This window comes from Podarcis bocagei (genome assembly GCF_964188305.1).
Source record: "Podarcis bocagei genome assembly, chromosome: 14".
Taxonomy (NCBI): domain Eukaryota; kingdom Metazoa; phylum Chordata; class Lepidosauria; order Squamata; family Lacertidae; genus Podarcis; species Podarcis bocagei.
Window position 1 is genome coordinate 29,820,026 of NC_138139.1, and position 22,282 is coordinate 29,842,307.

A 22,282-nucleotide genomic window follows, 5' to 3' on the forward strand; every position below is an offset into this window, starting at 1 on the left:
AAACAACAAGCCATGTGTAAAAGCTATAATTTAATAGCTCTATTTGGCACCATGAGGCCCAAACCACAGTACATAAATTACAGCACAAACCATTATGACCGCCTGGCAGGGGGTGGGGGGTCCAGCACTGAGACCTTCCCCCAAGCCAGCAGTAGCAGCAGGTGGGACATGTTATTGGAGCCCAAGTAGGGCGGCTAAAAAAGTTTTTAAAAAACAACCAGGTTACAAAAATGTCTCTGGTTGACAGTACAAACAGCCATAATTTGTTCTGTTAAAAATGAGGCAATCCCCCTTCCTTCATCATGTGCCTCCATGCTATGCTGTGCCCTCCTCCACCCACTACCAGCATGTTCCAGCGCCCCCCTCCAGCTCCTCCTATTTGCCCAGAGCTTTGTTCAGGTTGTTCTTGATAGCTTCCAGGAAGTCGGTGGTGTTCAAATAATGCTCGTTGAGCTTCACACTGAAAATGCACAAGGGGGAGCATGAGAAGCCCAAGCCGGTGGCAAGTTGGGCTTCCTCAACTCGTGAGAGAGAAGGTAGGAGCCACAGGCTAGCCCTGCAGCAGCCCAGGAATACTCACTTGTTTAATCCATGAATGCAGCCAGCCAGATCCTTTGTCATGGCACCACTCTCCACCGTCTCAATGCAGACCTTCTCCAGAGTCTCACCAAACCTGGCCATGGAAAAAAGAACAGCCTCTAGCACAGGAGGAAAAACAGCAAAGCCCAACATCTCCCTGCAGCCTCTGACGGACAGGCCAGGCCCAGCCTCACTCTTGTTTTGCAGGGAGCAAAGCTTGTTTGTTTTCTCAGTCTTGCTGTGCTACTGCTGTTATTTGATTTGTGCATCACTTGTTGAAGCAACTAGCAGATGCAGCAATATGCAATATGGAGTGTGCCAGCAACACGCTTGACGCTCACCTTCAAGCAGGTCTTTCACAACACCTTCCAGGAGCCCTGCCTTTCCTTCTTCAGGGTCCCCCTTTTCCCCTGGGGGGCCCAGGGCACTCTCCCATTACAGTATCTGGGTCATTCTTATGCCTGTACTTCAGAAATCTCTGTCGTGAGCCTGACATAATTGCAGCCCTATTCCCTCCCCGCCAACTTGCTCTCCCACAGCTATGTTGTTTTTCATGCTGATGGGCAGTGGCCCTTACTTGATGAGGTCAGCATTGCTGTCCAATTTGCCTCTGTGCTTCAGGCCTCCTGTCCAGGCAAAGATGCTTGCGATAGGGTTGGTACTGGTGGGATTGCCCTGCAGGGGAGGAAAACAGGTAGGCACAGTTAATTGCCAGCCACTGCTACAGAGGTAGCAGACCAAGCATTTAGCTTGAGAGAGGGGGAGACCTGTGTCCCTCCAGAGGCTGTTGGACCCCATCAGTCTCAGTTAGCATGGACAATACTTAAAGAGACTTAAAGCAACATTAGAGGACTACAGTTTCCCTATCCCTGCGGTGAAAACGCAGATGCAGCAAGTTGGCCAGAAGAGGGCGCTCACATCCCTCCCACTGGTCTATTTCATTCATTTATTTTATTGGCCATATTTATATCCTCCAATCACAGTGTTCACTGGGCAGCTTACAGCAATAAAACATTAAAATAAAATGGCAAAACTATAATAAGCAGCATATTTTCAGCCAGAAACAAGCAAACTAGCACATCTTCACTAAAAGTACATGACGATTCTAAGACTCAGTGGATTAAAAGGGTGAAGCTATTTGAAGCCTGGGAAGCTGAAAGGGTCTTCACCTGGTACAGAAAAGAGTGAGACAATATGCCTAAAGAAGGGGCCAGGTGAGCCCCCTCCACAGCCACCCAGTTGACCCACCTTCTGGTGCTCCCGGTAGTGGCGTGTAACAGTGCCGTGAGCTGCCTCCGCTTCGATGGTCTTCCCATCCGGGCAGACGAGGATGGAAGTCATGAGGCCGAGTGAGCCAAACCCTAGAGGAAAAAAAAGCCAAACTCCTGTTGGCTGTTTCTGCAACAGCAGCTTTCCACACCCTCCTCTGTGGGGAAGGGGAGGTCCCTGGGCCACTTTGTTCCTGTGCCTATGAGGGGCTCCCCTAGGGCATGAGGTACCTGGCACTCTATATCAACAGATTAAAGCCAAGTGCTCAGCTGACTCGCAAGGAAGGAAGAAACATCTGAATTCTCCAGCTTCACCATCAGCGGGGCATCTGATCTGCCACCTGCACTCTGCAGAACAGACAACTGCAGCACAGCTGGAGAACAGCCACAGGGAGAGAAAAGCCCATCTCCTGAAATGCTAGTCAGAAGGGCATGAAGCGGGATGTAAAATGTTCTGGCCTTGCCTTGTGCAGTCTCCCTTCTGAGAACCATTAATCTAACGAAGACCTCAGCAACATTGCTTCCCCCCTTGAGAGCAGAAACCTGCCCTTTTGAGTGCTATGCAGTCTTGGAGAAAGGCAATAGCTCAGTAGCAGAGTGCGTGCTTTGCGCATACAAGATCCCAGGTGCCATCTCCAGAGAGGGCTGGGAAAGGCTCCTGGTGAGGTGCTGCCAGTTAAGATGAACCAGCGGCAGCTCCCTACATGGGAGGGTCAAGCCCCCTGAAGTGCCCTGGTCACACAGGAAGCCATGTTCTGCGGTGCTATTGCAAGAATAGAGAAAACTCTTTCCCCCTGCTTTCCGGTCCCTACAAGTTGCAAGCACACACACCACTTGCAGCCTTTCACAGCTGCCCTCTCCCCTGCCCAGCGCCGCACCTTGGGCCAGGATGTCAGACTGGACATCTCCATCGTAGTTCTTGCACGCCCAAACAAAGCCACCTGCGGATTTTATCACCTGGGCCACCATGTCGTCGATGAGACGGTGCTCGTACCAGATCTTGAGCTTGTCAAAATCAGTCTTGTAGTGCCTGGCAGTGGAGAACAAGAGGTTACTTACTCATGCAGCATCAACCCTCTAATCCTCCTCACACAGCACCTCCAACCCATCCCAACAGGGAGGTGCTCTGGCACTTAGGATCTCAGCAGGCAATGCTGGGTTTTGGGGAAGGTGGGAGAAAGCAACTCCCACCCACAGCTTCCTGGCTTAGGCCAAGAGGTGGGGTCAGAAGCGCTCACTTTTCAAAGATCTCCTGGAAGGTGTCCTTGAACCGCCCATCGTAGGCCTTGAGGATGGTGTTCTTTGTGCTCATGTAAAGGGGCCACTTCTTTTGGATGGCATACTGGAAGCAGCTGTGGGCAAAGCCCGAGATGGACTGCAAAAGGAAGACAGGGCCCTCAGTGGGACGTAACCCAGAAACAGCAGCCTGCAGGAGCTGCCACCCTGCTATTCAAAGGGGAGCAGCAGGTCCCCAGGATGTACCAGCCAGCCTCGTCCCATGGAGGGGACCCAGGAAGCAACTAATGCAGGGGTCCAGCTAGCACTGCCCTCACCTCATCTGTATTGTACATGCCCATGCCGACGCCTCCGCCGGGGAAGTTGTACACCTCCCACTCCTTGACTCCGCTGCCATCCTTGGGAGTGAAGACCATCTTAAACGTCCCAGACTTGTCCACAACGAAATCTGTGGCTCTATACTGGAAAGCAGAAACCCACATGTTAGGAGAGCCCAACAGTATCAAAGTGTCTCAATTCCCCACATCAAACCCCCTAATTAGCCGCATGCTGGGGCCTGCTCCCTCCCAATGTATTCTGTAGCTAGGATCCACAGTACTGTCCTGTAGAAGAACAAGGGGGCAGCTTCTGGAATCCTTTGGGTTTACCCCACCACCTGTAGGAGGCAGGGGCAATTTGAGCTGAACTTCTAGCTTCTAGACTAGCCCTGTTTCATGAGCCCCTCACTAAGGGATTGGGTTTTTCCAGTTAATTTCGGTTTTTATTTTTCTCTGCTTACAGCCACCCACCTCCTCCACACACCCTAGAGAGGGACATAGCTTTTTTAACCACATGGGTGAAGGTGGAGGAATTGGGAGGCAAATATGCCTGCCCCCCCCCCCAGTTATGACCTGCCTCTGGGAGGTTCAAGGGAAACCGAACCAAAGGAAGTTATGGCAGCTGTAGCTGGGCATTTACAGTGACCATCCATCCTTCCTCCACCATACCATGCTCATCACCCACAGCAGGGCTTTCCAGGCTGCCAAAGTCTGAGTGAGGGTCTGTTTGTTCCCTGCACATTTTTTGCAAAGCCTGCTTTACAGAGAGCATGGAGGAGTCAAGTTCAAGGCAGCTGGTCTCTCCTCCTGAAGATGGGAGGATCCAACCCCAAAGGATTCCAAATGTCCTCCTCACTTCACTGCAGAACAGGGCATTTACTATAAGAAAATTCTAGTTTTTTCTCTTCTGATTCTATTCCTATAGAAGATTATACAGCATCTGAATTTAGGACAGGTATTTAAACCAAGTACAGTGGTACCTTGGGTTACAAACACTTCAGGTTACAGACTCCGCTAACTCAGAAGTAGTACCTCGGGTTAAGAACAGAAATCGCGCGGCAGCGGGAGGCCCCATTAGCTAAAGTGGTACCTCAGGTTAAGAACAGTTTTGGGTTAAAAACGGACCTCTGGAATGAATTAAGTTCTTAACCCAAGGTACCACTGTACCTAGTACTCAAGGATGAAGGAGATTTATCAGTGAGGTTCTTTCAAAGCTTTCTGTACTCTTGCCATCACTTCCTGACGCAGCCAGCAGGATTCCAACAACATTCCCCCTGCTACTCCTGACTTTGTGCATGCCTGTCTGAGGTGGGGAGCAGATTGGAGCCAGACAGATAATCAAAACACAATTGCCAAGGGGTAAGAGAGACTGACTGGCCCTGCTCTATCCCAGAGTGTTTGTAGAGAAGAGAATGCTCTACTCTCCCAGTTGTACATCCCACCTTGTTCCCAATCCAGCAGCCCATCCACCCACCCACTCTCCCTTCCAACCCACCTGATCACCATGGGCATGCCTGCCAATGACGATGGGCTTTGTCCAGCCCGAGACCAGGCGAGGAATGTTCTTGCAGATGATTGGTTCTCTGAAGACTGTCCCACCCAGGATGTTCCTGATGGTGCCATTTGGGCTCCTCCACATCTTCTTTAGCTTGAATTCTAGGGGAAGAAGAAGTAGTTAGGTGCAGAGCAAGAGACCAGTGGTGGCAGTTCAGCAGAGTGCATCTGCTTTGCACATAGAAGATCCCTGATTCAGTCCCAGGCTCCATCTCCAGGTCCCTTGCCTGAAACCCTGGAGAGCTGCTGCAAGTCAGTGGAGCCTGTTACACCAAGAGCCTGACTCAAACAAGGTAGCTTTAATGGCTCCTTGCCAATCCACTGCCTTAGCACCAGCCACTCCAGCCATCCCAAGAGAAAAGAGGAACATTCCCCACAAGAAAGTGAGCTGCAATCTGCTCTGGGCTGAGGGACTCTTGGGAGAGGGGGCCTGGAGTGCAGGTCATGCCAGATTCCTTGAACCCTGCCATGGGCATTTCCCATGTACCTTCCACGCGGGCTTCATCGGGGGTGATTGTGGCACACTTGACAGCCACGCTGTATTTCTGGGTGGCCAGGGCAGAGTCTATGGTGACCTGGTCATCCGTCTGGTCCCGATTCGGCAGCCCCAAGTCAAAGTACTTCAGCTGGACATCTACGTTGGGCAGGATCAGCTGTGCCAGGATGAGAGGAAGGCAGTGAGGACAAAGCTATAGAGATGCAGACCCCGCAGTAGAGATCAACACACCACTGAGCAAGTGCAGAAGGCTCATCAGAGACATGCCCCAGGAAGCTTCGACGCACTACCATTCCCGTGCATGCAAAAAGCACACTTAAAAAATTAATAATAATTACATGTTATTCACACAATTTCTCTCCTGTTGCAAGGATGGTGTCTTCTCCAAGCTCCATTTGGTCTGTGGGGAAATGGGACACTAACCTGCCCCAGCCTCCCCAGCTCCAAACCTGGTGCCTTCCAGATATTTTGGACTACAACCCCCATCAGTCTCAGCCAGTATAGCTCTGCTTCCATCAGCCTCATCATCATACAGCCATGTTTGCTGGGACTTAAGGGAGCTGTAGTCCAAAAGAGCTGAAGGGCACCAGGTTGGCAGGGGCTGCCTGACTTTATATAACTCATTCATTGCTGCATGTGGAATACAGCTGTGTTAGATGTCATCATCTGGTTTACCTAAGATATATCCAAGGATGTTGAAAATTGTAAGGAGAAAACCCGGCTCTCTCCCCACATCATTCGTAATGTTATAAATCTCTTATCATACTTCCCCTGGGAACTTTTTCAAAGCTGAGAAGCCCAGACCGCCTTAGCCTACTGGAAGAAACATCTTCCAGTCCTCTAACTTTATATTGCCCCTTTTCTCACCCTTCCACAAACTGTGAGCATGCTAGAAACATGACTGTGCTACCAATGTACAGGCCATCACGACGTGGTCCTTGCTGCTTTATTCCCAGCCCCTCGGATCCAAAACTTCCAGGTACCTTCTCCTTGATGCCGGCCCAGATGATCCGGGTCATCTCGTCACCATCCATCTCCACCACAGGGTTGGCAACTTTGATCCTTTTGTCAGCATCTGTGGAGAAATGTCAGAATGCTGAAGAGACACCAGAGACAACCTCCAGCACCCAAACAATTGTGTGATGTGGGCTGTGCCAGGGTGCAGCTGCTAGAACCACTGGAAGAAAAATCCCAGGGCCTTGGCGTGTGTCTCCATCCCAGCACACCACTCTCAAAACAAATCCTTGTTGGGGTCTAGAGACTGATAAACTGCCTCCCTTGTGGAAGCTGCCTGCGCTTCTCCTGCAAGCCTTTCCCCCTTTGTATATGTAAACAGCAGCTGACTCCGGTGCTTCTTAAGAATCTGAAGTATTTCCCCAGCTCTACTGAGAATAGGCACAACACAGAGTGGAGCTAAAGCAGTCAGGCCAAGGTGCCTGCTGTGTCTACCCTGTGATTGACCCTGGCAGGAGAGAAAGTGAATTAACTGCTGCCCAGTGGCTCTCTAACTAATCCCAGCTGAGCCCAAAGCCCTGCTGACTTTCACAAGCCATAATCCAAGCACATTCGCCTGGGGTGAGGCTCCTCCGCTGGGGATCTGCCCTCAGCCCCTTTTCCACAGACTGGACCTGCAACTCCACGGCTCCAGCCAGCTGGTCAAGGGACAAGGTCACCCTCAGAGGACAGCAGGGGAGCAGCAGGCACACCCTCCCTCTGCGGTTTCCTCCGTGCCCCTCCGAGAGTGAGCTGGCACGGCTCTCCAACAGGTCCTGGAGCCAGCTGCTAGCTGTTCAAAGCAGGAATGGCAGGGCAGGGGGCAGCCAAATCCTCTGTTCGAGATCCACACGCAGAGGAAGGAAAAGGAGTCTTGGTCAAGCTGGAAAGAGGCCTCCACAGGGGCATAGCCTTAGGGTGTCCATGTGGGGCTGGGGGGGGGTCTTCCATGGCGACACAGAAGCAAAGCAACTGCCGGCCTACATTCCCAGGCCTGGCACAGCCTCAATGAGTCAAGCACGTATATGCAGACAGGGTCTTAATGCCCCCTCCAGGCCAGCTGTGTGCTGTGCCAGTTTCTGCTCCATGCAACAGGAACCCGCCAAGCTGGCAAGCCTTCTGCCCGCCAACCCCCCCACCCCACCCGGGCCACTTTTGAGATGGGGCAAAAGAGGGGCTGGCATGTGGGCCTCGCGTCCCCCAGCTGCAGGTCTCTCCTCCTCCAAGTCTCCCGGTGCCCCGAGGCCGCCCCGGAGTTGAGCGGGAGCGGCTCCACCCGAGGCGGGTCTAAATATAGTCCCTGGGGAGGCCCAGCATGGCAGGCGGGGCCGAGCGAGCCCAGGCGCAGAGGAAGGCAGCCGGCGGGGCCCGGCGGGGCATCGCAAGGTCACCGGCGGACAGGGGGGCCGGGGCGCTCCAGGACCCCGCCACACAAGGGCACGGCCATGGCGCCGGGCAACTTGGAGGGGGCAAACGCCTGGCCGGCTTCTGCGGGGTAGAGAGGTGGCTCCCGTCGCCAGGCCTTCGGAGGGGGGCAGCGCCGGGACCCTCTGCTCTAACCCCCCTCCCTCTTTCCTCCGCTCCCCCCCCCCGCCACTCACAGTGCCGGTGCGGCGGGCGCTGCGAGACGCTTAGCACCGGGAGCAGCGCGGCAGGAGAGCGGCCCAAAGCGGCCGAGGCGACGGCCGGAGCAACAGCGCGGAGGTAGTGGGCCATCGTGGCGGCGGACGGAGGAAGAGGAAATGGAGGACCTGCAGGCGGCAGTGGCGGCGGCGGCGGCAAAGAGGAGAAGCCGAGCAGCCGAGGCGCGCCAGGCGGAGCAGATGCAGCGGCCGCCCGCCTGCCCTGCCCCCTAAGTCCCCGCGCTTTGGGAACCTCCCCGTCGGGGCGGGGCGCCGAGGTCCGAAGCGGGCCACCCGGGAAATAGACACGCAGCGGCAGCAGCCATTGTTCTTTTACTGCCCCTTTGGCTCCCGTGAGTGCCACGCTCTTGCCCTCCCTTGGGCGACAGCATCTCCACTGCCTTTGTTGCCCGCCCGCCCCGCGTTACAAATGTGGCCTTCGCGGGGGCGCTGCGCGGTGGGGTGCCCTAGACGCCCAGCACGGAGGGCTACCCAGCTCACTCCCCACTGCTTCGCCTTGTGCTTGGGTAACAGTAGCTGCAACCGCCAGACAGGCGGGCGGGAGCGCCAAGGCCAGGTCTGGCTGCTGATAAAAGACATCCATCGAGACGAGAGGCGAAGGCCAGCTTCCCAGGATGCGCTTCTGTGCTGGACGTGGCCTGCCTGGGCCGCCGTCGGGGCTGAAGGGCATTGGTAGAGCCGAAGGGCATTGCGCCATTTGTTTGCACACAGACGGCAGCCGCCGGTCGCCACTAATCCAGGCGCTCGCAGCAAATAGCCCCGGGGAAGAGGGGCCGGAGCGGAGCAGATCAGGGTCCAGGCTGGGCTGGAAGGGCAACCTTGGCACCCCTGCCTTGCAGGGTGGTGCCCAAGAGAGAAGCCCCGTGGGGACTTCCTACGAGGGCCCCTCCTTCCATTCCGCCTGGAGGTGCAAGAAGCCCTCTTGACAACCCAGCCAAAGGGAGGGGGGAGCCCCTTTGGGAAGGCAGGCACTGGGCCTGGAGGGTTAGTACCCGTTGGCATGGTGGGGGTCGGAGCTGGCACTGAGCACAGTGCAATCCAAGCAGCCCTTGCTTTGTTCTTGGCTTGAACCACCCAGGGTCAGCACTGGTTGAGCTGTTAAGGTCAAAACACAAGAACAGTCTGGCTGCTGGATCAGTCCAAAGAGAATCCTGTCCTCATGGTGGCCAACCAGATACCCTAAAAGGAAGGCCATGATCCCCAGCAGCTAGCATTTAGAGGCATCCTGCCTCCGGCAGTGGAGGTAGCGCAAAGCAATCTCTTCCTTGAATTTCTTCAATCCTTGTATCTGTGGTCAGCCTCAGTTGGAACTCATCACTGTTAAACATCTGTTAGTCTGCCCCTTATATAGAGACCCAAAAGATCATTTTCTGAAACCTTTGTTCACAGAAGCAAGCAGGTGCATCCCGGCAGAAACAGTCCAGTTTCCTTTGGGTGACAATAATAGCTTTGTAACACACAGCGTGGCCCTCTATCCACAAGCTGCAAATAACTATCAGGAAAAGGGAGTTCGATAGAACACTATAAAGTTGTGGTGAGGTTTAATTTTAAATCAAACTGGATTTGAGTTTGTGGGTGTATCTGGCAACCTCTGTCTTACATCACTGATGTTGCCTCATATTATGGATGTATGATCTCTATTGTTTTATTGGGACTGTGGCTGCAGGTTTCTAGCCTTTGGCTAGAACAATAAACTTTGATTGACTGACACAGCCGGGACCTTGCATGCTCTCAGGGCAGAAACACAAGAAAGGAGTCACACAAACACACTCACCAGCAACACCACCAGTCAGGAAGCAGCCTGCCAAGACCACCCCAGCTTGAGTTTTGGGAAAGAGGAGGAGTTGCCCCTCTGCCCTCTTGGCTGCAAGGCCTCAGCCAGCAGAGCAGTTGAGCAATTTAGACTTTGGACTTAATTCAGTTTAATTCTGCCCATCACCCCCTTTAGAGTTGTGTGCTGACTGTGTATGGGGTGGCATTGTCCTGCCCATTCTGCCAAGTGGGGGCTTCTGCCCCAAAGCTCTGCCTCAAGGGCACCATATAGCTGACCCCTACACCTCCACCCATCAAAGTTCCAACTAAACGGGAGCTGGGGAGTCCAGCAGCATGTAGAGGGCCAAAGGCTCGCCCCACTCCAGTCCTGGTGGAGATGCCACTAAGTTTGATGGACCAACGTTCTTGACTAGATCAGAGGCAGCATGCATGGACTGCAACTCCCATCAGCCCCAGGCATAATGAGGCAACAGTGAAGGATGATAGAAGTTGTAGGCAAAGGTCTGCTTTAGAGCTTCCCCCTTACCCAGCCTCGCCTACCCAGTGGTTGGCCAGTTGGACATCCCCCTGGGGAAGAGAGGAGAGGGGGGCAGGAAGGCTAGGGGGCACCAGGGCAGAGCCAGGGTTCCCTGTGTGTGAGAGAGAGGGAATCTCCAGGGCTGTAGGGGTCACTCAGTCTGGGCTGCACTGGCTCATGCTGAGTGTGAGCACTTGTGACAACAGAATATAACTGCTTCTTTCCTACATGCTCAAAATTCCTTGACCTTTTCATGCATGAACAGACCAACTGTTTGTTCTTCGGCTTCTTTCAGTTCTCTGTAATGGATTCCCATCCTTTAGACTACCTATCTGTGAAATGGGTAGATGTCTTCTAGAATGACTGTGCATAAGACTGCACTGGACCTGCAGCTTGACATGCTATTTGCCACAGGGCTCACCAGCTGCTTGAGACACCTGGACTGGGCTCACTCATAGTTGCTACTCATGAGACAATTGGCATCTGAACTGTGTTGTGCTGCTTGGCCATTGGAGATTAGAAAGCACATGTTTTTTTGGCAAACTTCATCCTTGAAGCACCAGCCTCTGCTTCTTGCCTCCTGGGCATGGCTTGTTTGCCCTGAGCCACTGGGCTCCTCCCCTGGCAGCATGCTGGGCTCCAGGCTAGAGTTACTTGGCAAGAGTTGGCCGCTCTGGCCATGACTGGCTTCATCTTGGAGGAGGCCTCCTTGGTGCTGGACAGGCTTAGGCAATGGATCCAGGAGGGGAGAGGGCTCATCTGCTTGAATCCTGCTTTCAGGTTTCCCACAGCATCTGGCTGGCTGCTGTGAGTACAGGATGCAGGACTACATGAGCCCATTTGGCCTGATCTGGCAGCTTCTTCTTATGTTCCTAGTATTCTTTGATTGGCTGAGCCAAGGAGCCAGACCCAGAGGCACTCCAAGAGGCCAGCCTGTTTACCTCCCCTACTTAGGAAGAGGCTTGGTACTGCTCTCCTTCTCACTTGGGCCTCCTTGACTCTGCTTCCCACGGGGCAGGAAAGGGTGCCAGTTCGGCACCCTGGTTGGTTGCAGGCAGGGTTGGGCACCCTTCCATGCAAACTCTGCATTTGCCCAGGATCCCTTTCAACAGCAGCTGTGATCTTCTGGAATTGCCAGCCTCGCCAACTTTCAGACAAGATCTTTTAATTGAGCACAGACTTGATGACTTAACAGACATTAAAGCACAAAGTTTCCTCATAATTACGGCGTGTAAAATCTTCTCATGGGTTGCAAAAGTTGTCTTGTTGGATTTAGGCACCGCCTAGACTGTGGTCCTTTGCAGACCGCAATGTGCTTTTCAGGCAGGCCTGGAGAGACAATACGTGTCTCTCAGCTCCAAGATTAGGCATATTGCATGTTTAGGAGAGGGTGAAAATGGAGTGGCTCTGGCTGCAAAAAACGACTCACCCACCTCCTGTGCCTATACACAATGTGTGGCAATGCACAAGTGGCTCTTCTGACATCTCTCGCAGAGTTAGAGTGAGAAAACAGAAATAGAACTTGAGTGGAATCTACACACATATAAAAAAACCACTGTGAAAATGCTTTTTTAAAAAACGTTTTGAAAAATACATTGAATTTGCCATAGCTCACTGTCACCATCTAGTGTCACACAACACACTTAAGATGTTTTATTTGCAGCTGTGCAGCTGGAGTCCTAGCTCTTGGCAGGGCCCCTATTGGAACAGGCTGCATACAAACCCCCTGCTTCTGGACAAACCGAAAACTCACAAGTGTCTAAATCTGAGGCCCGATTTGAGCTTGAGGACCCTGGCCAAATGGCCATCCTGCCTGCCCGCCCCCCCCCCCCAATCGCCCTAATTGGCCCTGACTGTAAAAAGATGCAGCCACTCACCAGTAGCAATGAGGGCTAGATTCTGGCATTTCTTCTTACCTTCTACTTACCTATGGTGCAAATATCTTCTGCACTGCATCAGGTACCCAGAGCCTGAGGTTCCATCTGCAGCATGGACAGATCTGCAGGGTCTGTAGGCCCATGTGTGTTTATGGTACAGAAGCAAATACACTAGCTTAGATCCAATGAAGCCATGTTTGTCTCTTGGACAAACGAGGCAAGATTGCAACTTTTTTAATGTGCAGATATTTATAAAGATTCTCTCTCTCAAAAAAACCCCACCTATGCTGCTTGCTAAGGCTCATGCCCATATGGCAATGCTTTCAAAACCAGGATGGTTTAAACAGAAATGTTTCAACTGGATTATAGAGGTTGGATGGCCTCCTGTCAGGGATTCTTTAGCTGTGATTCCTGCATTGCAAGGGGTTGGACTAGAAGGCCCTTGGGGATCCCTTCCAACCCTACAATTCTATGAGTCTATGATCTGGGCTTGGAAAGTTCGGTTTTGGTCCCATTATATAAATGAACCAATTTATTTGGGATTGGTCTTGGTGACCAAAAGTTGTTGGCTTTTTTTTAATAAGATATTTATTAAGATTTTCAGAAAAATTACAGAATAAAAGGAAAAAGGAAAAAAGAAAAATACAAAATACAAAATAAAAATAGTTTTAAAAAAGTTCAATCTTTCTATCACATATTTTTCATTTGCTTATTTCCCAGACCTCCTCACGCCTTCCTTTTCTGTATTCCAGTTCCAATTGTTAATTCAGCAAATCCCTCCCCTCTTCATTCATCTTAATCTTCAATTTTTAAATGTTTATAGCATTAATTTTTTTTACCTATTAATAACCATTTTCTCATATTCCCTTATAGCATTACAGCAAAAGACCACTTAGTTTCTATCCAACATCATTCTAACATTCATTAATTTTACAATGTTTCTGTAAATAATCTTTGAACTTTTTCCAATCTTCTTCCACTGACTCTTGTGGTTCTTACTGTGTCTTATTGCTGCATGGTGATTTTATTTAAATTTTGTCATTGGCATCTGTGTGTTCCAGACTGGAAGAGAGGTGGGAAGGAAAAGTCACAAACAAGCAGAAATAATCTCAGAAGCTTCATGGGGGATATTGATCAGTGAGAACAAACAGGCACCCAAATGCAGAATAGCCAATGGTCAGGGGAGATGGGAATTGTCCAAAAACATCTGGAGACCCCCCCACGGGATACCCCTTCCTACCCAAAGGGCTCCCCATACAGAAAGGAACACCTGAAAAAAAGGAGAAATTACCGTATTTTTTGCACCATAACACTCACTTTTTTCCTCCTAAAAAGTAAGGGGAAATGTCTGTGCGTGTTATGGAGGGAATGCCTACGGGTGGCATGCCTACGGATTTTCCTCCTCTAAAAACTACGTGCGTGTTATGGTCGGGTGCGTGTTATAGAGCGAAAAATACGGTACATACTTAGTGGGATGGAATGGGACATAGCATCAGTTGGAGAGCAGAGCAGGAAAGAACAGCCCAGGAAACAAGCAAACAAAGCTAACCCATGACTTCTCTTGAACTTATAACACATGATAAGCTTCTAAGCTTGACCACTCAGACAGCAGTTAAATGAGGTCCAGGCAACTCTTAAACAAACTGCAAACATAGGAGATAGCGCAGCTGAGCTGCAGAACAAAGTACACGATGCGTTGTAAAAATATAAATGAAGAGTATCTCAAACAAGAAGACCTTGAAAAAGATGGCCACCAAAAGCTTCATTTTCTGACTTTGCTAAAGCAGTAGGGGGTTCAGGCACAGAACTCTCCCTTGGAAGTTGACTTGGCCAGCTCCTGGAACTGGAAGAAATGGGCAAGGCCTCCATGCACTGAAGGTAAGTCCTGAGCAGGCTTGGAAGCTGGTGCCCCTGAGTCCTGACATGTCTGCGGCCTCCACAATAAAGCATACACCATCTTTCTCCTCTCATGGAGAAGCAAAGATCCCAGTGGAGGGGACTTGCAAGATTTATGCACAATAAAACAAAGGAGACAATATTAGCTGAAGCCAGAAAAAAGATGCTCACTCAAAGAATTGATTCTACAAACTCCTTATTCCTGAAAAATATTTTTATACCACCCTTCATTAATAATACCGTGGTGGTTCAAAACAATGCAATTATATTAAAACTGGTACATTAAAATATATACAGTAATAAAATACATCACAGGCCAGCCAGATGTCACCCAAAAATGCCTTCTGGGTTGACTTCAGCAAGCAGGAAAAGCCCATCAACGCTGGTGCCTTATTTCAAAGGAGAGGCCATTCCAGAAGCTGGGTGCCACAACAGAAAAGTCCCTTATTTGGGGTGTTGCAGGAAGGATCTCAGCACATACGCAAGACAAGCTCATCCAAGGATCCTTGAACTGGGCTGGTACATACAGGAGAAGGCCTTCCTTCAGGTTCTCTCACTTCATTTATACATCAAGAATAAGAAAGATAAGCACAATATTTAAGGAAACAGTTTTTTTTATCATCATCATCCACTTTGCATACAGAAGGTCCTAGGCCCAATTTCTGGTGGCATTTCCAGGTAAGGATGGGAGATAACCCTGCCTGAAACCCTGGAGAGCTTCTGCCAGTCCGTGTAGACAGTGCTAAGCTAGATGGAACAATAGTCTGGCTCCGGGAAGGACACTTGCTGTGTCTCTGTTACTTTTTCTCTCTCCGTTTTGTCTTTTGCTTCACAACCGGCCTGGAGAGGAGGCCTGGAGAACCTGGAATCTCCCTCCCTCCCTCCTGCCCTTTCTCCTAGTGAAGTGGTTGCTCTCTTGTGGTTTGGAGGTGTTCTCTTCCTTGCAAGAACCAATACAGCTCAGGACACATTTTGCTCTTTAACCTTCGTTTTCTTTGGCTGGTTTTCTTGGCATAATTCTTGGTGGGTTTGAGCTGGAAGCCAAAGACAGTCAATGTCGCTTTCCTTTCTTCCACTGCTGGCATTTTGCCAAGGAAGATCACTGGAACAGACACCTGTCCTTGTAGGGCATGGGTTGGCAAACTAAGGTCCGCGGGCCAGTTCAGGCCCAATTGCCTTTTAGATCCGGTCTGCGGACGGTCCGGGAATCCAGACAGTCAGAGTAGTGCGAGAGCGCGCATGATGGTTTTTGTGACTCAGCCAGGCTTGGGGGTCAAAAGTGAGGCTAGTGGCTGCTCAAGACAAGCCCCTTCTTCGTCCTCATGCATGCGCAGCAATCATATATTCCAGGACTGGGGGTGGGGAAGAGGGAAAAGGATCCACAGTTTGGATTTCCACCATGGAGCTGCCGGCAACTGACCTCAAGAAGGGCAGTTGCGGTGGCAGGCGCTTGAAGGCGCCTCGGGAGTGATGCCCGCTGGTGTCTGTGGCGGCAGTGCTCCCCACCAAAGGAAGTGGGTAGCACCTGGGAGGCTGCACTCCAAAGCAGTTCTGCGCTCTAATGGGGAGGCCGCTCGTTAGCTACACGGTGTGAGCCATGGAAAGGTAAATAGCAAACTTAAAATTTAAGTTATTGACGGATGAAAAAGAAAGAGGTGGCTTCGCCCTGCCAGATATGAAATTATATTATGAAGCAGCATGCCTATGTTGGTTAAAAGAATGGATAAAACTAGAAAACAAGGATTTACTAGATCTTGAAGGTTTTGATAACAGATTTGGTTGGCACGCGTATCTATGGTGTGATAAGAAGAAAGTTCATAAAGGCTTTGGAAACCACATCTTCAGGGGTTCTTTAATAGAAGTGTGGGATAGATATAAAAATATATTGGAACCAAAAACCCCACATTGGTTATCTCTGCTGGAGGTAATGGCTGTCAAGAAAACTAATATGAGAAGTAAATGGAGTACATATGGTGAATTGGTAGTTAAAGAAGGAGGAAAATGGAAATTGAAACCATATGAACAAGTCAAAGATCAGGTATATGATTGGCTGCATTATTTTCAAGTAAATGAAATGTTTAAAAAAGATTTGAAGGAAAAGGGCTATGTAGAAAAAGAATCTAACTTTCAAAGGGACATAATAAACAATGATTATAAAACGCTGTCAAAAATGTATAAGGTACTGTTGGAATGGCATACGAAAGATGAAGAGGTTAAAACGGTAATGATACAATGGGCAAAAGATTTTGGGTATAATATTCAATTTGATGAATGGGGAAAATTGTGGAAAGAGAATATAAAATTTACTGCATGCACGTTACTGAAAGAAAATGTTATGAAAATGTTTTATAAATGGTACATTACACCAGTAAAGTTAGCAAAAAGAAGGGACGTTTTTTCATGTGTGGTGGGAATGTAAAAAAGTGAAAAGCTTTTGGGAAATGATATGCAATGAAATGAAAAAAATGTTAAGATATACGTTTGTAAAAAGACTGGAGGCTTTTCTCTTAGGGATTGTAGGAAAGGATATAAGAAGACAAGACTGTAAACTCTTTCAATATGCGGTAACGGCAGCCAGAATCTTGATTGCCCAGAAATGGAAACGAGGAATTACCAACGATAGAAGAATGGAGATTGAAATTGACAGACTATGCGGAATTGGATAAATTAACTGGGAAAATCAGATATACCAAAGACCAAAAGTTCATCGAAGACTGGGGAAAGTTTGTAGATTATCTGAAAAACATATGTGGTGTGAACACAACGCTAGTGGGATTTCAAGAGGCACTGTAAAAATGGAGAAGTATTGTTAGCAGTAAATAGTGGGAGAAGGGAAGTGTAATGGCAATACGAAAGGAGGAATGTGTAATTTTAGTTATGAATACGGATGATTGTCAGAGACGCTGAGGGAAGTTCAAAAAAAATAAGAAGTAATCGGTTGTATTTTGGAAAACTGTATAATTGTTTGGAAAATTAATAAAATTTAATTTTAAAAAAAGGAAAGGTAAATAGCCGTCGCCGCCTCGTCTACCCTCACGCAGGGAAAAGAACATTTTTGCTTGAGCGGCACTGGCCTGACTTAGCGTGGCCAACGGCTTTTCCCTGCACACACATGCACACACGCTCTCCAGGGCTGACAGAAATGGTGCACTTACCTCAGCCTCCCACCCTGCCTTATGAGAGAAATAATAACTGTCAACGATTAAAACGCAAATGAAGCAGTGTGGGTGTATGTGGGAACACCCCCCCCTCAAAAAAAAAATCACATTTGGGCAACGTTGGGGTTGGTCCCAATAAGGGTTTTTGCCAGAAATGTGGGTCATAATCATGGCAACATAGAGTCCGGCCCCCTACAAGGTCTGAGGGACAGTGGACTGGCCCCCTGCTGAAAATGTTTGTTGACCCCTGTTGTAGGGGCTTCTCTGGATGAACAAAGGCGCCCCTCCAGGTACCAACCGCCTTATAGGGCTCCATGCGCATCCCGCCATTGCCCGCCAGAGGGCGCGGCTTCCTCGCTCCGTGGCGGCGCCACTTGCTTTCACGTTCGGGAATCCCTTCGCTTAATTCCGCATTCTGGAAAATCCTCCCTGCAGGAGCGCCCCCTGGAGGGCATTGATCGAGTTGCATAAGGAAATGGAAGGAGCGATCTCTGCCCGCAAGCGGCTTACAATCATCCTAATAGGCAGCAGGGAATGCTATGGGCGGGGGAGGGGAAGGATTTGAACTCGACCCAACCTGGGAGCGGGGAGGAAGCCAAAATCGGGGAGCGGCGCTCCTGCTGCTGTCCTCAATGCAGCCCTGGGGGGTTGCCGCTGCTCCGAGCGGTGGTCAGAAGGGAATCCCGCTCCCCCCTGCCAAGAATCAGCCCCACACCTCTCCCTCTTCCACTTCCCCTGACAGAGATTAACGCGCGCCTTGTCTGTTTCCTCCACTGATTTGGCCAGGAACCGACAACGGGGGGCGCAGGGGGGTCTCTCTTGCTGTTTGAAAGAGACCTTCTTTTGCAGCATCTTCGGCTGACCGGGGTGAGGGTCGTGCTTACCTGGCATAGGGATAGGAGGCGATTCTGTCCAGGGGGCTGGGTGACATTTCGGGGTCCCGCCCCCTCCCCAGCCTCCGAGCAGCCCGCCACACCCCCGCCTCTGCATTGTGTGGACCCCTCCCCGTATTCAACCCCCCCCCCATCTCCTCCCTTTCTTGATGTCACCAGTTGGTCTGGAAGCACCGCCCCGAACCCTCCCCCCACCCCGACGGCGCCCCGCGATTCCGGCACAGACAGGGAGGGACGCACCACAAAGAAAGGCGACGGCGGGCCACGGCAGGAGAGGCTGGGGCCGGGGAGAAGGGGTCGCGTCTGTGCAGGAGGTGAGAGAGAGAGAGGCGGGCGGGCGGGCCGGGGGTGTCTCTGCCTACAAAGGCTGGCTCTGTGACGGGACTCAGCCCCGAGACCTGTTAGCAGGCAAGACAGACAGTGCCTCTGCCCATGTGCCGAGAGTCTTTTTTCCCGGCAGAGGCAGGACAGGCGGAGGGAAGCCCCTCTTCCCTGGCACAATAGCGCGCCAGGAATTTTGCCCCCCCCCCAAGAGAAAGCCCCTGCAGTTATCATCGAAATTTAGCGTGGGAGCGGCAAAGGCATTTTATATAGCTAAAGGGCTTCCGAGATTTGGGGTGTGTGTATGGCCGTCTGAATGGCTCTTTTCAACATTGGAGGGGCGCAGGTGATGGCCCCTCTGGCGCCCCCCCCCAAGTTTAGCCTTAGGCTGGTGATGTGACAACCAACAGAGCTTGTAACGGAGCTGGGACTGACCCCTCCTGAACTCTGGGGTTCAGCCGTGGACCTTGGCAAGCGAAACAACCTGATGCCCACGTGCCCCACCCATCTCAGCAAGGCGCTGGACCAGACCCCCGGTTACCCCACAGCCCTCAAGGGCCCTCAAGGGCCACCCTGAGGCAAGGAGAGGAAGGCATCACAAGCGGGGTTCGAATGCCCCCCCACCATATCGCCTGCATTTGCAAAACCCCACAGCCCTCAAGGGCCCTCAAGGGCCACCCTGAGGCAAGGAGAGGAAGGCATCACAAGCGGGGTTCGAATGCCCCCCCACCATATCGCCTGCATTTGCAAAACCATTCATCTGCTGTTCCCCTACACCAGGCTGTGCTGCCAATCTGGGCACCCATTAACAAATGTTTGTATCTGTCTTGGATAGAGCATGCTTGCCAACTCAAATTTTGCCACAGAAGCTGTGAACAAAAGTGCATTTCGGAAGGACTCTCTGCTACAGGGGGGTGGCAGAGAGAGAAAGAGAAAGGGAGGGTGGGAAAGAAAGAGAGAGGCTGTCCCCCCAGAACCCTAGGAGAGCACCTGCTTTATAGGAACATAGTTTTTTATTGCTTTTATATTCAATCTTGTTCTCCAGTGAGTTCAAGGTATGGTTCACTCCTCCTCAATTAATTCTCTCAAACCTGAGGCTCCATCTGTTGTTGTACTACAACTCCCATCATTCCTAGCTAGAGCACCTGTGGTCAGGGATAATGGAAGTTGTAGTCCAACAACAGATGGGGACCCAAGTTTGTGAAACACTGGATTAGTGTGTCAGACTAGGACCCGGGAAACCAGGATTCAAATCCCCATGAAGCTCATTGGGCCAGGTACTGTGTCTCAATACATGGTTGTCGTGGAACGGGGATCCACATGCACACCACCTTGAGCTCCTTGGAGGAAAAGCTGGGATAGAAATGCAATAAACAAATACCAATCATCCCCAAAACCTCTTTCCTGCTGCACAAGCTGCCCATGTTGCAGAGAACTTTGCACTTCCTGTCAGTGGACCATGACATCTTGAGAGCTTCAGGCTGGGGAAGGCTGAGATAGACTACATCTTTCAACTATTCCAACTTGGTTGGGAATTTTCATATTTGAAACCTTATTTCCTTCTCCCCCTCTCCTAGGTCCATTCTGAAAGCCTCAGCTGACCTCAGCATTGCTGGCCTCCTGGCCAGGTGAAACTAGTTCCTTGCATCTTTGCACTCATGCCAGCTGCTCAGAGCTGAAGGAGGTGAGTGTGAGGACCCTCCGCCTGTCTTCCTTTATGAGATGAAGCCTTGACAAATGGGCAAAGAAGTCGAAGCAGCTGCCAGCCAAGAGGGTATTTGGCATCTTCTGGGAAAGGCTGGGCAATCAATGAGAGAACCTGCCTGCAAAAAAGCCCCCCCCCTCCAATGAATTTGGGGCCTTCCTTGGCCAAGTGCCATTCTGTGAACCCCAGCCTACAATAGTGGGACCCACCAGGGTTATTGGGAAGGGCTTCCCCTGGTGTCATGTGGTGGGAGGCAGCACACGGCCACATATCTTTCTTTCTGACAATATCCCGAGCTATTTAAGGATAGTGTGTGTGTTGGGAGGGGGGAAGGGAGAAGGGATTGGGAGTCACCATGTTTTTAGGGTGGCAGACATTTCCTTCCTTCTCTCCAACCTCCCTACCAAAATGTTTGAGAACAACTCAACTTCCACCAGGGCATCAACGGAAATAAAGGAAGTAGCCTGGAACAGCCAGGTCAGAGTATTTTCCCCTTGGCTTTATTGGAAAGCTAGAAGCAGGGAGGAGTGGTGATAATTTATTAATTTATATACCGCGTAGATGCCAAAATGGTTTCTAAGCAGTTTACAAAACCAATATGCAGAGTACACAGCGGCATCAAAACACCCTTAATTTGAATTTACAATGAAACAAACAATTTAGAAAGCATGACATTTCAATCAAGTTTGAAAAAAGCAGTGAAAACAATAAAACCACAAGTTCAAGGAAAGGCTTACCAAACAGGTGTGTAACCAGGTGGTGGCAGAATGCCAACAGTAATGGGGTGTCTCGAATTTCATCAGGGAAGGCATTCCACAACACTGGTGCCACCAGCAAAAAAATTAAATAAAACCCAACCTCTCTGTTACCACAAGCCGATAATCATGAGATTGTGGGCCCTGCTGTGGTGCTGATGGCCTGGCATTTGCCCATGGGAGCTGCCTTACAGAATTGCTGTTTTGTTTTATGTGGCTGAATCTCTCCCTCCACCTGCCTTTGTTTCTGCCACCCTTGGTGCCCTCCAGGAACCAGCAGCAGCCATGACTGTACAGCCCTCTGTGGGAATGCTGTGACTTTAGGGGGGCAGATTCCAACAACAGTTGCAGTTGCAAAGAGGAACAGCCTCCCTGGAAGCCTGCTTGCACTGTTTGGAGTTATCAGTGGCCTTTGCTGGGTCTCTCTGCCCTGGGAGGAGGGCACAGGGCATCTTGATTGGGTTAGCGTGGCTTAGGACATGGCTCCTCTGAGCTGCTCCCCACATGCATGCTGACAGTACTGGGCAAGGAAGAGGCAACCCAAGAAGGCACGCACTCATGTGTGTCCTATCCAGCCTGGTTGGCAGTGACTGGGGAGAGTTCTTTCTCCCAGGGAGGAGAGGGGGCATCTGAAGGTCTACATTGGGTCATCCGACTGGACCAGTGGCTGGTTCTTGCTTCAGCATTGGCAGTAGGACAGCACCCAGCACTGCAGTGAGTCACACCCACCCCATACACATTGAAAGTGCGCGGTTTTCCCCAAGGAATCCTGTAGTTTATCCTCAGAGAGCTACAATTCTCAGCACCCTTCAACTGTAGGATTCTTTGGGGAAAGTCATGCACTTTAAATGTGGGAGAGTCCCTGAGGGCAGGCAGTGGTGGAGGCAGTGCTGCAGGTCATATGGCACATGGTGGTCTGTCTCCCAATACTTTGCAGGGGCTCCTTCTCCCCCACCCCCAACACAGCACCTGGATCCTATATAGGCGACAGGGCATGGGCTTGCCCTTCCCTTGTCTGAAGGCTGAAAGGGCCAGTGCTGAGCTCCTACCCAGCCTCTACAGGCTGGTCTCCCAGCTGCCTGCCCCTGCCTGCAACCAGATCTGGGCCCTGCCCTGAGCTAGGAGATCAAATGACACCATTGATTGTGTGCTTGATCCGCTGGCTTCCAAAAAGATCCCTTCCTCCCAAATCCCAGGGCACGACAATAGACCTGGGCCAAGCAAAGCTGGCTGGCTGCATTTTTCTCAGGCCCAGAGGTCTCCTGTGGGTGGGCAGCCAGCCAGCTAGCTAGCCGCCTGGG

General features: G+C 50.9%; 2 protein-coding genes across 2 annotated transcripts in view; one reads left to right on the top strand and one right to left on the bottom strand.

Annotated features, from left to right (window-relative positions):
- Positions 1-17: 17 nt before the first annotated feature.
- Positions 18-8,273, bottom strand: IDH2 (isocitrate dehydrogenase (NADP(+)) 2). Its single transcript, XM_081170274.1, has 11 exons — positions 8,045-8,273; positions 6,434-6,525; positions 5,442-5,607; positions 4,896-5,056; positions 3,401-3,544; positions 3,086-3,222; positions 2,726-2,877; positions 1,828-1,940; positions 1,157-1,254; positions 581-673; positions 18-460 (listed from the first exon to the last, which is right to left on the bottom strand). Exons 1-11 carry the CDS (start codon positions 8,157-8,159, stop codon positions 376-378), a joined length of 1,356 nt encoding a protein of 451 aa, XP_081026400.1. The 5' UTR covers positions 8,160-8,273; the 3' UTR covers positions 18-375.
- A 10,121-nt stretch (positions 8,274-18,394) lies between these two features.
- The window catches only part of SEMA4B (semaphorin 4B), a 36,142-nt gene continuing 32,254 nt past the window's right edge, over positions 18,395-22,282 (top strand). The window contains exons 1-2 of the mRNA XM_081170333.1: positions 18,395-18,514; positions 20,099-20,205. The gene's annotated coding sequence lies outside the window, so the exon portion shown is untranslated. The remainder of the gene's footprint in view (positions 18,515-20,098; positions 20,206-22,282) is intronic.

Coding starts and splice junctions, on each gene's coding strand:
- IDH2 (XM_081170274.1), bottom strand. CDS start 8,159: ATGGCCCACTACCTCCGCGCTGTTGCTCCGGCCGTCGCCTCGGCCGCT. Junction 5,608..6,433: donor GGGCCGGCATCAAGGAGAAG/GTACCTGGAAGT, acceptor ATCCTGGCACAG/CTGATCCTGCCCAACGTAGA. Junction 3,223..3,400: donor GCATGTACAATACAGATGAG/GTGAGGGCAGTG, acceptor TTCCTTTTGCAG/TCCATCTCGGGCTTTGCCCA.